Source organism: Daktulosphaira vitifoliae, unplaced genomic scaffold (assembly GCF_025091365.1).
Source record: "Daktulosphaira vitifoliae isolate Bord-2020 unplaced genomic scaffold, ASM2509136v1 Scaffold_3, whole genome shotgun sequence".
NCBI lineage: Eukaryota > Metazoa > Arthropoda > Insecta > Hemiptera > Phylloxeridae > Daktulosphaira > Daktulosphaira vitifoliae.
The window spans coordinates 1,722,683-1,734,966 of record NW_026099574.1 but is presented as its reverse complement, the minus strand read 5'-3'; the positions used below and the strand labels follow the sequence as shown (position 1 = coordinate 1,734,966).

The 12,284-nt window shown below is 29.2% G+C and overlaps 1 protein-coding gene across 1 annotated transcript in view; it reads right to left on the bottom strand.

Moving 5' to 3' along the window:
* Positions 1-6,094: 6,094 nt before the first annotated feature.
* Positions 6,095-12,284, bottom strand: part of LOC126900929 (protein monoglycylase TTLL8-like) — a 12,322-nt gene continuing 6,132 nt past the window's right edge. The window contains exons 2-4 of the mRNA XM_050676966.1: positions 10,428-10,643; positions 7,633-8,012; positions 6,095-7,565 (exon numbers count right to left, since the gene is read on the bottom strand). Coding sequence (XP_050532923.1) covers positions 6,183-7,565; positions 7,633-8,012; positions 10,428-10,643 — 1,979 coding nt within the window. The 3' untranslated portion in view covers positions 6,095-6,182. The remainder of the gene's footprint in view (positions 7,566-7,632; positions 8,013-10,427; positions 10,644-12,284) is intronic.

Here is a 12,284-nt window from a genome sequence, read left to right as displayed (position 1 = left end):
GATTTTAAAAAAAAAAAAAAAAAAAAAAAAAAACACATCATAGTAAAATTAATACCTTCTCAGCTTCGCATCGAAGCTAAAAAAGAGATTATATATATTTATATTCGTTTCAGGTAGTTTTAGAAAAACGCTTTGTAAAAATTGAAATTAAAAATTAAAAACGCCCAAGTTTGTTAACGTATATTTTCATAATCTCAGCTCGTACGACGGTCAACCACGTGTTTACATTTCGATTTTTTTCATCTGTTGGAGTTGCATGTTTAAATATCCAGTGTTGTGTAACATAAGTGTTAGTATCCACTGCATATAGTTCTTTTATATGACACTCGTTATTCGATTCCAATATACACTTAAAATCAGCTATTGCTGTGCCTATTATTTAGTTTGTTAACTAGTACGTGCAGGATACGGATCTTGTTCTAGGACGTTTTGTTTTTTGAATGAACGTACACGAGATATTTAAACATGCATCTCCAACAGATGAAAAAAATCGAAATGTTAACGCGTGGTTGAAAAAGCTCAGACATTCAATGCAACCTTAGTACGGAGACGTAGAAATTGAAGAACTACCGAGTATTTTAAACTCGTTAAAATTTATAGACTTATTTATAAAAGGGTTACAAAAAAGACATTTTACAACAGTATATGCCACACGTAAATGTCATTAACACGGAAGATATTGGATGCCCTCGTATAACACAAATGTCAAAAGATAATTCATATCCATCATGTTTATTCCATATGAATTTAAATCTCACTTATTGTAGCTTTTACAAAATGTTTATGTTAAGATATTGGTATATTAATTATTCTTAGTACTAAAAATTTTTTAGCTTCGATGCGAAGCTGAGAAGGTATTAATTTTATCATGATGTGTTTATTNTTTATATTACACTATAATTAAATAATGTAATCAAAATGGATAATATTTTTAAAATAAAACTTATAAGTAACATATAACATGTTTGTTGTTTATTTACCTAAAAATTCATATATAATTAATTTGATTATTATTATTGTGGTGAAAAAAAAAGGATAGAGTAAAGTCTATTAGTACCACAATGCGTATAGAGGTACAAAACTATACACAGGTATAGTAATGACAAGCCATTAACGCTAGTTTTTCATATAAATACCCTATACTCTGCTCTAAAAAATTAATATTTTCAATTGTATTAATCATGCCTATACACTTATAATCTAACACTTCAAACATCATGCAAATCAAGACGATTTTTGTCTGTAAATGTGTTGTCGCGGAAACCGAAAATTTTTCTGAAGCAGACGAACGTGAGTATCCTCGGAGCGCTGGACGCGTTTCGGGTGCCTCCTTACCTCGGGCGGATGATCCGGTCGTACTTTAGCGATCGGGTCATCTCTTACGAAAGCGCCGCGAGCCCGAGAATCAGACCTATTACGGGAGGCGTCCCGCAAGGGTCAGTTCTCGGGCCTCTGCTATGGAACATCGCGTACGACGCACACCCTCTTCCGGTGCGAGGCGTGGGCCCAGGAGCGTGACTCTTTGGAGTCTCGATTAGGGTCCACGTTCGTTCCGAGTCGGGTCCATGGTGGACCTGATGTTGAGGAGTCGGGAAGCGTGGAGGCTCGTCCAGGCGTTCGCCGAATCCGTCTTATTAAAGAAGGAGGAAGCGGAACGCCTGAGACAGAGGCAGCCACGCCGCCCGGCACAGGAGGACTTGAGGCGCTGGTTTAAGCCAGTGCTTTAGGTTCTCTTTTTTGTGTAATGTTTTATGTCTTGTGAGTTATTATGGCAGTCCTCCCTGACGGTTCCCACTCTGGGATCCGGTTAACGGGAGGGGGCCACACCACGTTGCGAATCAGTTCTTGATTAATTTCGGGCTGATTCGCAACGTGGTGGTGTGAATTATTAAGACGGCGTGGGCCGCCCTGAAGTGTGAGGCATTACTTCAGGGCGGCCCACAATAATGCCAGTCGTTAAAAAAAAAAAAAAAACGAACGTGAGTTGTTTATTGAACAATTTGGACAGATACAACCACGGGTTCATGAAGACGGGTTTCACTATGATCCATCGGTAGAAGACTATTTGGAGGCAGAAGATGATTATGAATACGAGGAAGAAGAAATTGAAGGCAGTAGTGAGGATTCTGATGGTATGTATGTTAGCATTTAACTTTATAAACAAACTTCTTAACAATGCTGTTTTTATTTTTAGATGATGATTTATCACCAGATCCTGAACGAACCTATTCTGATATTGTCTAGAACTATTACCAAGTGTAATAAACCAAAAATAAAAAGAAAGAAAAGAAAGTTAATTTGATAGATGGATTGTATGGGTAAATAATTAAATAAGATATAAATAAATAGAGGGTTATAGTTGTATTAATTATGTGGTTTTTATTGTTAAATTATAATTAAAATAAAATATCTACGTCTATGATATTTATTATATGATTTACACATTAATTGTTTCTCTTATTAATTATTAATTTTCCTATTTAATTTTTTATTAATGGTTTATTACGCAATAGATTGTTGGAGATTCGAAAACATAGATTACATTGTACTTACCCCTGTGAGCAGAATAAGTGTTAGATTTTCAAAAAAATAATATATAATGAAAGACAAATATATAAGGTTTCAATACAAAAAAAATTATGTTTATTTGTTGATTTTTGAAAAAGTTATGGAAGTTTTAAGAAAAAAAAGTGAAAAAAAACCCAGCACGGGGGTCGCGGCACAGTGGTGACGTGGCATAGTTGGATCAAGTATAATGATATCTGACAGTGATTAAAATCACTATCAAAAAAAAACGCTTCGATGCAAATCTTTAGATAGTGTTTAATTTTAAAAAATAGGTGGATTATTCCAAAAGCAACATGATCTGCTAGTTCGTTATTAATATCCTGATTAAGATAAAGTATGTCGAATGAAAAAGAGATTATTAAAAAATATTATTTCTCATGAAAAAATTGTATTGATCCATACATTTTTTAAAAAGTTATAGCATTTTAAGTAAAAAATGTAAATTATAAAATCGAGAATTTTCACACAAAAATAGCTTTAATTTAAGATATATATATAAAAGTGTCAAACCTTTCGGAACATTTTCAAAAGTTAATTTTTTGCGAAAAAGTTGTCATTTTGAATCCCCCCCTGTGGACTGGTAAAGGATTAAATAATATTCTGTCTGAACTTCTATTCCAAGCTGGTTTTGGTGAACCACTCCTCTCTTGGTTAATTTCATATTTAACTGAAATAAACCAGTGGGTAAATTATTATTATTATTATCATATTAAATCAACGCCAAGTGGCTTTTACAAAATTAACAGACAATAAAAAATTGGACAACAGATAACAACTTAATAGACACATAACTTATACTAACTTAATATTAGAGAGAAAAAAAGACATGGTAAATAATAAATAAAATATACATAGTGTAAATTGTATAAAACAGGATGTGGCACTTCGTACTATAAATGGTTTAATAACATATTTTATTATTTGCATTATACATCATTCTTATAAGTGGAGCATTCCTGGAGAAGATAGTTTTATTGGTGGGGATATAAAAATTACACTGAAGCCTAGTATTGCTAGGAATCCGAAAACATAGTTCTCCAAGAAGCCTGGGAGCATCAACTTGACCTTCGATCAGACGCTGAATAAAAGTGATACCAAAATTATCACGTCTAACAGAAAGAAAAATAAGTCTCAGAGCTTGACTTACTGGCTCGTAATCATGTGGTGGATGAGGAATGTTCATAGATGTGCTTCTGAAGTGATAACCCCCTCCTACGGTGTTCCACAAGGTTCAATCCGATATCCCCTTCTTTTTTCCATTTTTGTAAATGGCGCAAATTCTGTTTTACAGCATGCTAAAATACTCCTTTTTGCAGATGACTTCAAATTGTTTATGCGTGTTAATAATAGTTCCGATGTTATTTTACTTCAAACTGATCTAGATCGCTTAGTTAGTTGGGCTGAATCAATTGGCTTGACTTTTAATACCTCTGAATGTTATAAAATGACTTTTTCACGTATTTCTAATACTATATCTTCAACTTACTATTTTCATAACCATCCTATTTCTTCTGTTCCTTCTATAGTTGGCCTTGGGTTTCGTCTTACTCCTACTTTAAATTTTCGACTTCATATTGAAGAAGTATGTTATAAGGCTCTGAAAACTTTAGGTTTTATTCAGAGAATTTCTCATGAATTTCACCTCTAAAGATCACTAAAAAATCTTTTTTGTTCACTAGTTCGCCCTATCCTTGGTTCGGTTTTATGGGATCCTTACACAGCTACCGACTCTATAATGCTTGAAAGAGTGCAGCGTAAATTTTTACGCTTTGCGGCTCATATCCTTAATATCCCCCATCCACCTCATGACTTAACTCCTATTCAAAATTTCTTACATCTTCCTTCCTTATCTGCTAGAAGACATGACTCTAATATCCGTTTCCTTTCTAAACTCTCAGCTGGCTTGATTGATTCTCCTGTCCTACTGTTCAACTCGCTATATTGCCCCTTCCCTCATTCATCTTCTAATTATATTTTTCATTCCGTTCTTCCACGTTTAATGCGCACTGCAAATAATGACCCTGATTTTTTACAATCTTTTCATTTTTAATGTAGTCATTTAGCCTACATATTTAATATTTAAATTTTTGATTATGTTTAAATTTTTCTTTTTCTCTTTGTCAAGCTTAAGTTTATTAATGTTTCATTTTTAGTTATTAGATAATTTTAAGTTGTCAAGTTAACTGTCTAGTACATATTGTATTTTTTGGGCTATTGCCTGTATAATTTATAATAAATAAATAAATAATTTCTGAATACGTCCAAGGAGAATACCTCATTATCAAACGTCAACCTTATACCCAATACATTTTACCATATTCTTTTTTTGAAAATTCTTAATTTTAATAATTAAATTTTTAATATATTTTCGTTACACTGATTCTGATATAATATTTTTCCTGTAAAACACTTATTGTGCCCGGCGTAGCCGGTTACTCTTACTGGAATCAGAGGTCTACTTACAAGAATGGCTCGTAGGTCCCAGCTAGTCAAGGCCTAGTTAAAAATGAAATCTCAACAAATTTATTTGTAAATTTCACTTTAATTCACTGACTTTCAGGTATTTATAAGGCGTGTAAATCTATCGTACCACAGTAATATATGAATCGGCATCAAGGTAATGAGTAATATTAGCCCATTTATTGTTATTTACATAATGAAAATTTTCTAGGAGAACGCCATAAATAAGAAAAAACTACACCACACTAAAACTGTTATCTAAAATTAGGGATCCCTTGATTTTTTTCAATAAACTATGTTTCTTCACCCAAATTATAAAAAAATTATTTTTAGTTATGTATATAATGAAATAATTAAGAAAACTTTATGATTTGTTTTATTGATTATCCAAACTAGTTATTTACTAATACTAATATAAAAACTACAACATGTATAAAATTTTTGCATCTAAAAATCCGATCAAAATTTATAATATTAATATTGAAGAACCCTTCCGTTTGTATTAGAATATTATAGAAATATCAGGGTGTGATTTTTTTAAATAATAGAACCGCTTAATTTTTATAATAAAAATTAAAAACGGGTCATATTATATATATTTTATAAATGAGAGATTTATTTTCTATATACATTTTTTTTTATCACTAAGAAATTTATTTTAAAATCTCTTATTGTGAAAAGTTATATAATTACAAATATATTTAATTAACGTATACCAGTAGCATAGATAAGGCTGTGCTAAAACGGTTATTGCCTATACTGTGGCTAATTATTATTATTAACAGTATACAGAGTGTGCAGTAAGTAAGGAAACAGGTCAATTTTTATAAACAATAAGAACAATAGAAATCAGTCTCCTTTTTTAATGAATAGTATATAACTTTAGGGCTAATAAGAGTATGTGATAAGGCGAAAATAATGTCATTTCCCCCTCTCTAGCACAAAACCTAGCCACGACACTGATATACATTTCTTATGATGTCGTTACATTAAATGAGAAGCGTTATAGAAAAGTTTTCTAAAATATTTTTTCTGAATTTTCAATTTGGAAATAAAATATGATTTTTAGTAATAATAATATCGTGATTTTAATTAATTTAAAACTTGTAACAATTATGTAAATGAATTTTAGAAAAAAAAAAAAAATTTAAAGATTAATTTTCTTGTGTGTTAGTCTTTATCAAGATTTTTTTATAAAAATTTTGAACTGATCGAACTCTTTCCTTCCACTTTTCAAGTAAAGATAAGCAAACAATAGCTTCATTTTCATTAATCTTTGACTTACTGTTGAGTCGTTTCATTGCATTTTGAAGATTGCTAAGCCAAAATTGTTTTATTAGTTTGGATTCTAAAATATCTATCTTATTTAATAATTTAAAATTGTATTTAAACTTCTCAGTTTGTAATTCATTATTATTTTCTTCATTTACTTGTATTTGTTCAATATACGTTCCACCGACCAACTCAAAATTATCCCAACCATTACACTGCTGAACTTGCTCTTTTTGAGATATATCTCTTTTATTTTTTATGTGCTTCATGATAGGTATTTTTTCATATATCATTTTACATGGTTTATAATTTTGAGACATGGAGTCTTCATAAATTAGATTGAAGAGACCAAATTTAGTTTGTTGGCATTTTTCTATTATCATTTTAGCAAATCCTTTTTCTAGGTCATCGACTACAGACGACAATGAATGTGATTTTAGGGACAATCGAGGATCTGATTTAATTTCTATTAGCCAAGGATTAAAATTCTCATCCAAAATAAACGATGTCTGAAATAATTCAATAGAATTGGGTCTACAGTTTGTCGTGTAGAAACTAGCTGTAACTGAAGTAATTATGGCTTGCCGAATTTTTAGGATTAATGTTAAGTGATCGATTTTTTTGTTTATGTTCACAGCATACAGTTCATGATTTAACCTCTTTAAACTACATAAACGTGTTACACTATTTATTGTTAATTTTGATTTAGGATTAGTAAAATGAGATAAAGACGAAAAATTTGTCAAGGAAAAGTCGTGTAAGCAAAACCTAATGCAGCAGTTTTGATAGAGCCAAATAGTGAAATTATTGTTTAATGTAGATATTATGATCCAAACAATAATGCTAAATTTTGTTTTAATAGCTAATGCTGGTGTCTCAATATATTTTTGCACAACATGATCACAATTATTGGAATTTTCACATGTTGATATTATATCTTCAATTTTGTTCAATAAAATTGGATTTCTATTTGACTGAAATTTTGATTTAACTATCCAAATGTTTTTAAAACCATCAATAACGGTTTGAGGGCTTAATACTGAAATTTTATCTATTAAAACCTCAATGTTGCATTTCAAATCATTCGCAATTTGTTGGTCCTTTTTAGATACAATAAAATTTTTGTTATAATGTGCAACTTTGTAGTAATTTTCAAAAAAATAATTCCATTCAGAATCCTTATAACAGATAGTATCTACTTGATTCCTATCAACAAATATTAATCGACATACCCGTAGAGCAAATTGAACGGATGATAAAGGAACCTTTTAATGATTAGAAAATTGTGAATATATATTAATTTAATTATTATTATGATAAGCTCATTCTTACTTCTCCATTTTCAGTAGATTTATCAATTTGTAATTTAGAGATAAATAGCTTCAATAAAGATACACATGCAGTGATACAATAATCGAGAATAATATGATTTGATACATTTTTAATATCTGTTGAATAAGTTCTCGGATAAAACTTATCAAATTGTCCAGGTATGTTACAAATGTTGGATCTTACAACGGCCATAGAATTGCTACATAACTTAAAAATATTATTATTCCTTGGAAACCTGTTCACTATAGTATCGGGATCGAGTCTAGTCCAGTCAATTTGGTAATTTTCGTCGTCTAACCATAAAAGACCTGCTTCGTATTTGTTCGATACAGCTTTGGCACGTTGTACGTTTTCATGCAATGAATAAAACTGTGTATCTCAAAAAAAAGAAATTTAATTAACTACTTGAACCAGTGGCAATAAAATGAAATGAGTAGATTATAATGCGTGATCCGTTTATCGTAACCTACTCAGTTCTTTACAAAATTAAAATAATTTCAGAAATTTTAAATTATGTTTTTAAGTAATTAAATGTGTTATGATAATTGAAAAAATCTGTATATTCATAAAATCAATAATTTTTTAGTTCTAAAATTTTTTTTTCCCACATTAGTAAATATTTTTATAAAAACATATTGAAATTTAATACAAATATTAACATATTAATTGTATATATTAATATTAATTGGTATTCGTTTAATTTTTTATCAAACAATTCATTACAGTGTAATTTTGTACAAGTTTTGGATTTGAATTTAATTAAAATAAATGAAATAAGTGCAACTAAAAAAGACCTTTACCTTAACAAATTTAATTTGTGGATTCGATAGTAGATATTAAAATTAAATTTTATAGTTCATTTTTTTTTATTTTACTGATATATATTTAAAACATTAAACATTGGAAACGTATTTATTTTCATAGAGTCCACGCTGAACAAACATAACAACTAAGAACTAAAATTTCGTTAATACATTAAACTGAATTTCCTTATTAAAATTAAAAATATGAACTAAATATTATACATTCTTTTTAAATTAAACTTTAACCATCATCTAAGAATTTAAATTATACAGAGTAAAAAGTATAAATTTTAATGTCGTTATTTTAGATAAATAAATATATTTATAGAGTTCACAAACATTTTTTATACTTGTTAATCTCTTTCATATAAAAAAGCATTAGAAAAAAGAGTTAAACTTGAGTTAAAAATTATTTTTTTTCTTGTTGCTTTTAAAGCTGAAAGTTCAAAACTTGTAACGTAATAAAATTATCATGAGTATCAGGTCACAGGTAACTGTTTTCAAACAGTGCGTGTCGTACATCCGTAGGTTCAGTGTTACACATACACACATAATTATTTATTAAATTGATATATATTTCCTACCACCTGTGATTCTCATCCTAAAAAACCATAATAATGAACACACTGTCAAGTACCCTCTCCCATGTGTGAACAAGCTAGCATAAGAAAAAATATGGTTATGTTCAAAAAAGATGCTCTCAATCATCATCATTCGTTTTCTTCACTACTTCTTCTTCATTTGGATCAATGGCATCGTCTCTTCAATATTTTAATCCGTGATGGAGGAGTAAAGTTTTTCAATTTGGCTTGGCCATCATAATGGCATCAACACCAATACATTTTCTTGGTCATTAAACAACGAATTATTATAACATGGTATATTTGTTCCTTTTCTGTTTGTTATATTTTGTTTTGCATATGTAAATTACTTCATTGTGTTATGGGCTATGACTTTTTAGTCATCCTCTTATTTTTTAGTTAATGACTATATGGATTGTAACTATGATGTGAGAGTATGTTATATGGTCAATTTTTCCCGTTCTTTAATTTTTCTTTCTTCACCTTACGTGAGTTGACAGGTTCTCGGGTGTGGTCAGAGTGGACATGGTGAACATCTTAATGGGTCCTCTACACTTGACGTTGGTGACATGTCCATTTTACCCTGACCCATGCGATGGATCTGTCATACCCACGTTACCCTCCTATTCTCTTTGTGTTTTCTTTTGTTGGTACATTATTAAATTAATTATTTGATCCAGTTAATATTTTATATGTCAAGTCGTTCTGAAATGAACTCTTAAATACTGATTATGTGAACATTATGTTTAAACCACATGGGCCATGTGTAATTATACAACTCGCAAAATAGAAAGGCCGTTCTGAAGCCTGTATGTCTGAAGACATTTAGTTTTAATTGCAATAAATCATAATGGTACCGCTATGTGTGCCAAATAATGTATGTAAATAAAAGATAATTTATTGGGCAGGAATCATATTAACTGGATCTGTTTTCATTTACCTGTTTCTGTTATGACTTGTGGTTTCATATTTATTATCTTAGACCTTCTACTCATAGTTTCTTTTGGAATCCTTGACCATCATTTATTTGTTTATAGTATTTTTATTTCACATACTGTTAATTTGATTCAATATATTTTATTTATTAGTATGCTTTAATTGTTCATTAAAATGTTTTGTCATAATAATAAAAAAAAAACAATGAACTTATAATAATTAATAAATTTTAATCATTGTTATCTTAAAGAATTACTATTCTTCATTACCTTTCCCCATAGAATAAGGTACAAAATCCCTGGTGCTCCGGCTTTGCCTCGGCCCAGGGTGGACCCTTCTTGGGGTTCTTGTAAAGTTAGGCTGATATTTATTAGTTTAGCTTACAAACTAAAAGAACTTTTCACATAAATTAGGGCAATTAAAAAGAATATAAACTAAAAGTTTTTACTTTTTTTAAAGAAAGAGTTTTAGTTACTTCTAGTCTTTTCTGGCATTTTCTCTATCCACCCATTATTTAATAGTGATGTTCGTACAGCACTTGGCATTTTACCCAAAATTTTAAAAATTTTCCTCTCCTTTATAACTTGGTCAACTGTTCCAACATTTTGATAATATTTAGTATGAATAATTTTTTTAACAGCGTAATGAGTTTTATTTTCAACTATACGTTTTCTCAACTTTTTTTTAATATCTAAAAAAGACGATTTATCCTTATAAAAGTCAGTTTTATCCAAATTTTTTTCCATTAGATTAATTTTTAAAAATTTATGAGATCCAAATGTTTGTTGTAATTATTTTTTTATTAAAATGTTAGTAACTATAGCAAAACAAAATTAATTATAACTTTTGCATATTTTGTCTACTACTACTAATTTTATACTTTCAGTGATTAAAATATAAACGACGCAAATCATTAGATAGTGTTTACTTTTAAACATTTGTGGATTATTCCAAAAGCTACATGATTCCCTATTTCCTTATTTCTTTATATAAAGTATATTATAATAGCTTTAATTTAAGATATATATAAAAGTGTAGGACTTCTCGGAACACTTTCAAAAGTTAAGTTGAAAAAGTTGTTATTTTAAAACCCATCCTGTGAGCAGGTAAAGAGTCAGAATAATAAAAAAATATGTAATGATAGGTAAAGATATCATGCCATTTTCACCGTGAAGACAAAATAAAGTCCGAAATTTTTATAATAAAGTATATTACATAATCATTAATTTAAGGTATATATAAAAGTGTCAGTATTTCCGGAACACTTTCTAAATTAAATTGAAAAATTTATCATTTCGAATCCTCTTCAACTGGCAGATAGAAATTTATAGAAAAAAAAGTACAAAATGATTGGTAAGTACCATACGTATCTATATAAAATAATTATATTGATTTGGTCATTTTTAAAAAAAGTATATCAGTTTCAAATAAAATAAATTGAAAAAATTTTGAAAATTAGTGATATTTATATTTAAATTTTCTTAGAGATTTCTTCATTTAAGGGAACAAGGGAAATTTTTTCAATTTTTAAGGGTAATCTTCGACTAAACACGATTTGTGATCTTTTGACGTAACGCTGGAAAAATTGGTTTGGTGAGAGTTGAGAAAAAGTGCGTTTATATGTTTTTTTTTGTGTCTGTTACCACTTCTTCTCAGCTCTAATCGAACCGATTTCTTTCAACAATATGTCAAAAGATCAAATCGTATCTAGTCGAAGAAAAAAAAAATTTTCGGACTTTATTTTTTCTTCACGGTGAAAATGGCTACCGTATACTATTTTTGTGCTAAAATTCTCGATTTTATATTTTACATTTTTAACTTTAAAATGCTATAATTTTTTGAAAAATGTATGGATTAATACATTTTTTTTATAAGAAATAATATTTATATACTTCTTTTAGTCAACATACTTTTTTTTTTTAATTTTCATTATTACAGGGGGGTTAAAATCTGAAAAATGCATATAGAAAGTAGAACTTTTTCAACTTAAGTTTTGAAAGTGTTCCGAAAGTTTTACACTTTTATATATATCTTAAATTAAAGCTAATGTATGTACTTTATTATGGAAAAAAAATTTTCAAACTTATTTTGTCGTCACGGTGAAAATAGACAACAAAGTTAATAAAAAAAAAACCCAGCACAGGGGGGTCGCGGCACAGTGGTGACGTGGCATAGTTGGATCAAGTATAATGATATCTGACAGTGATTAAAATCACTATCAAAAAAAAACGCTTCGATGCAAATCTTTAGATAGTGTTTAATTTTAAAAAATTGGTGGATTATTCCAAAAGCTTCATAAACTGCTAGTTCCTTATTAATATCCTGATTAAGA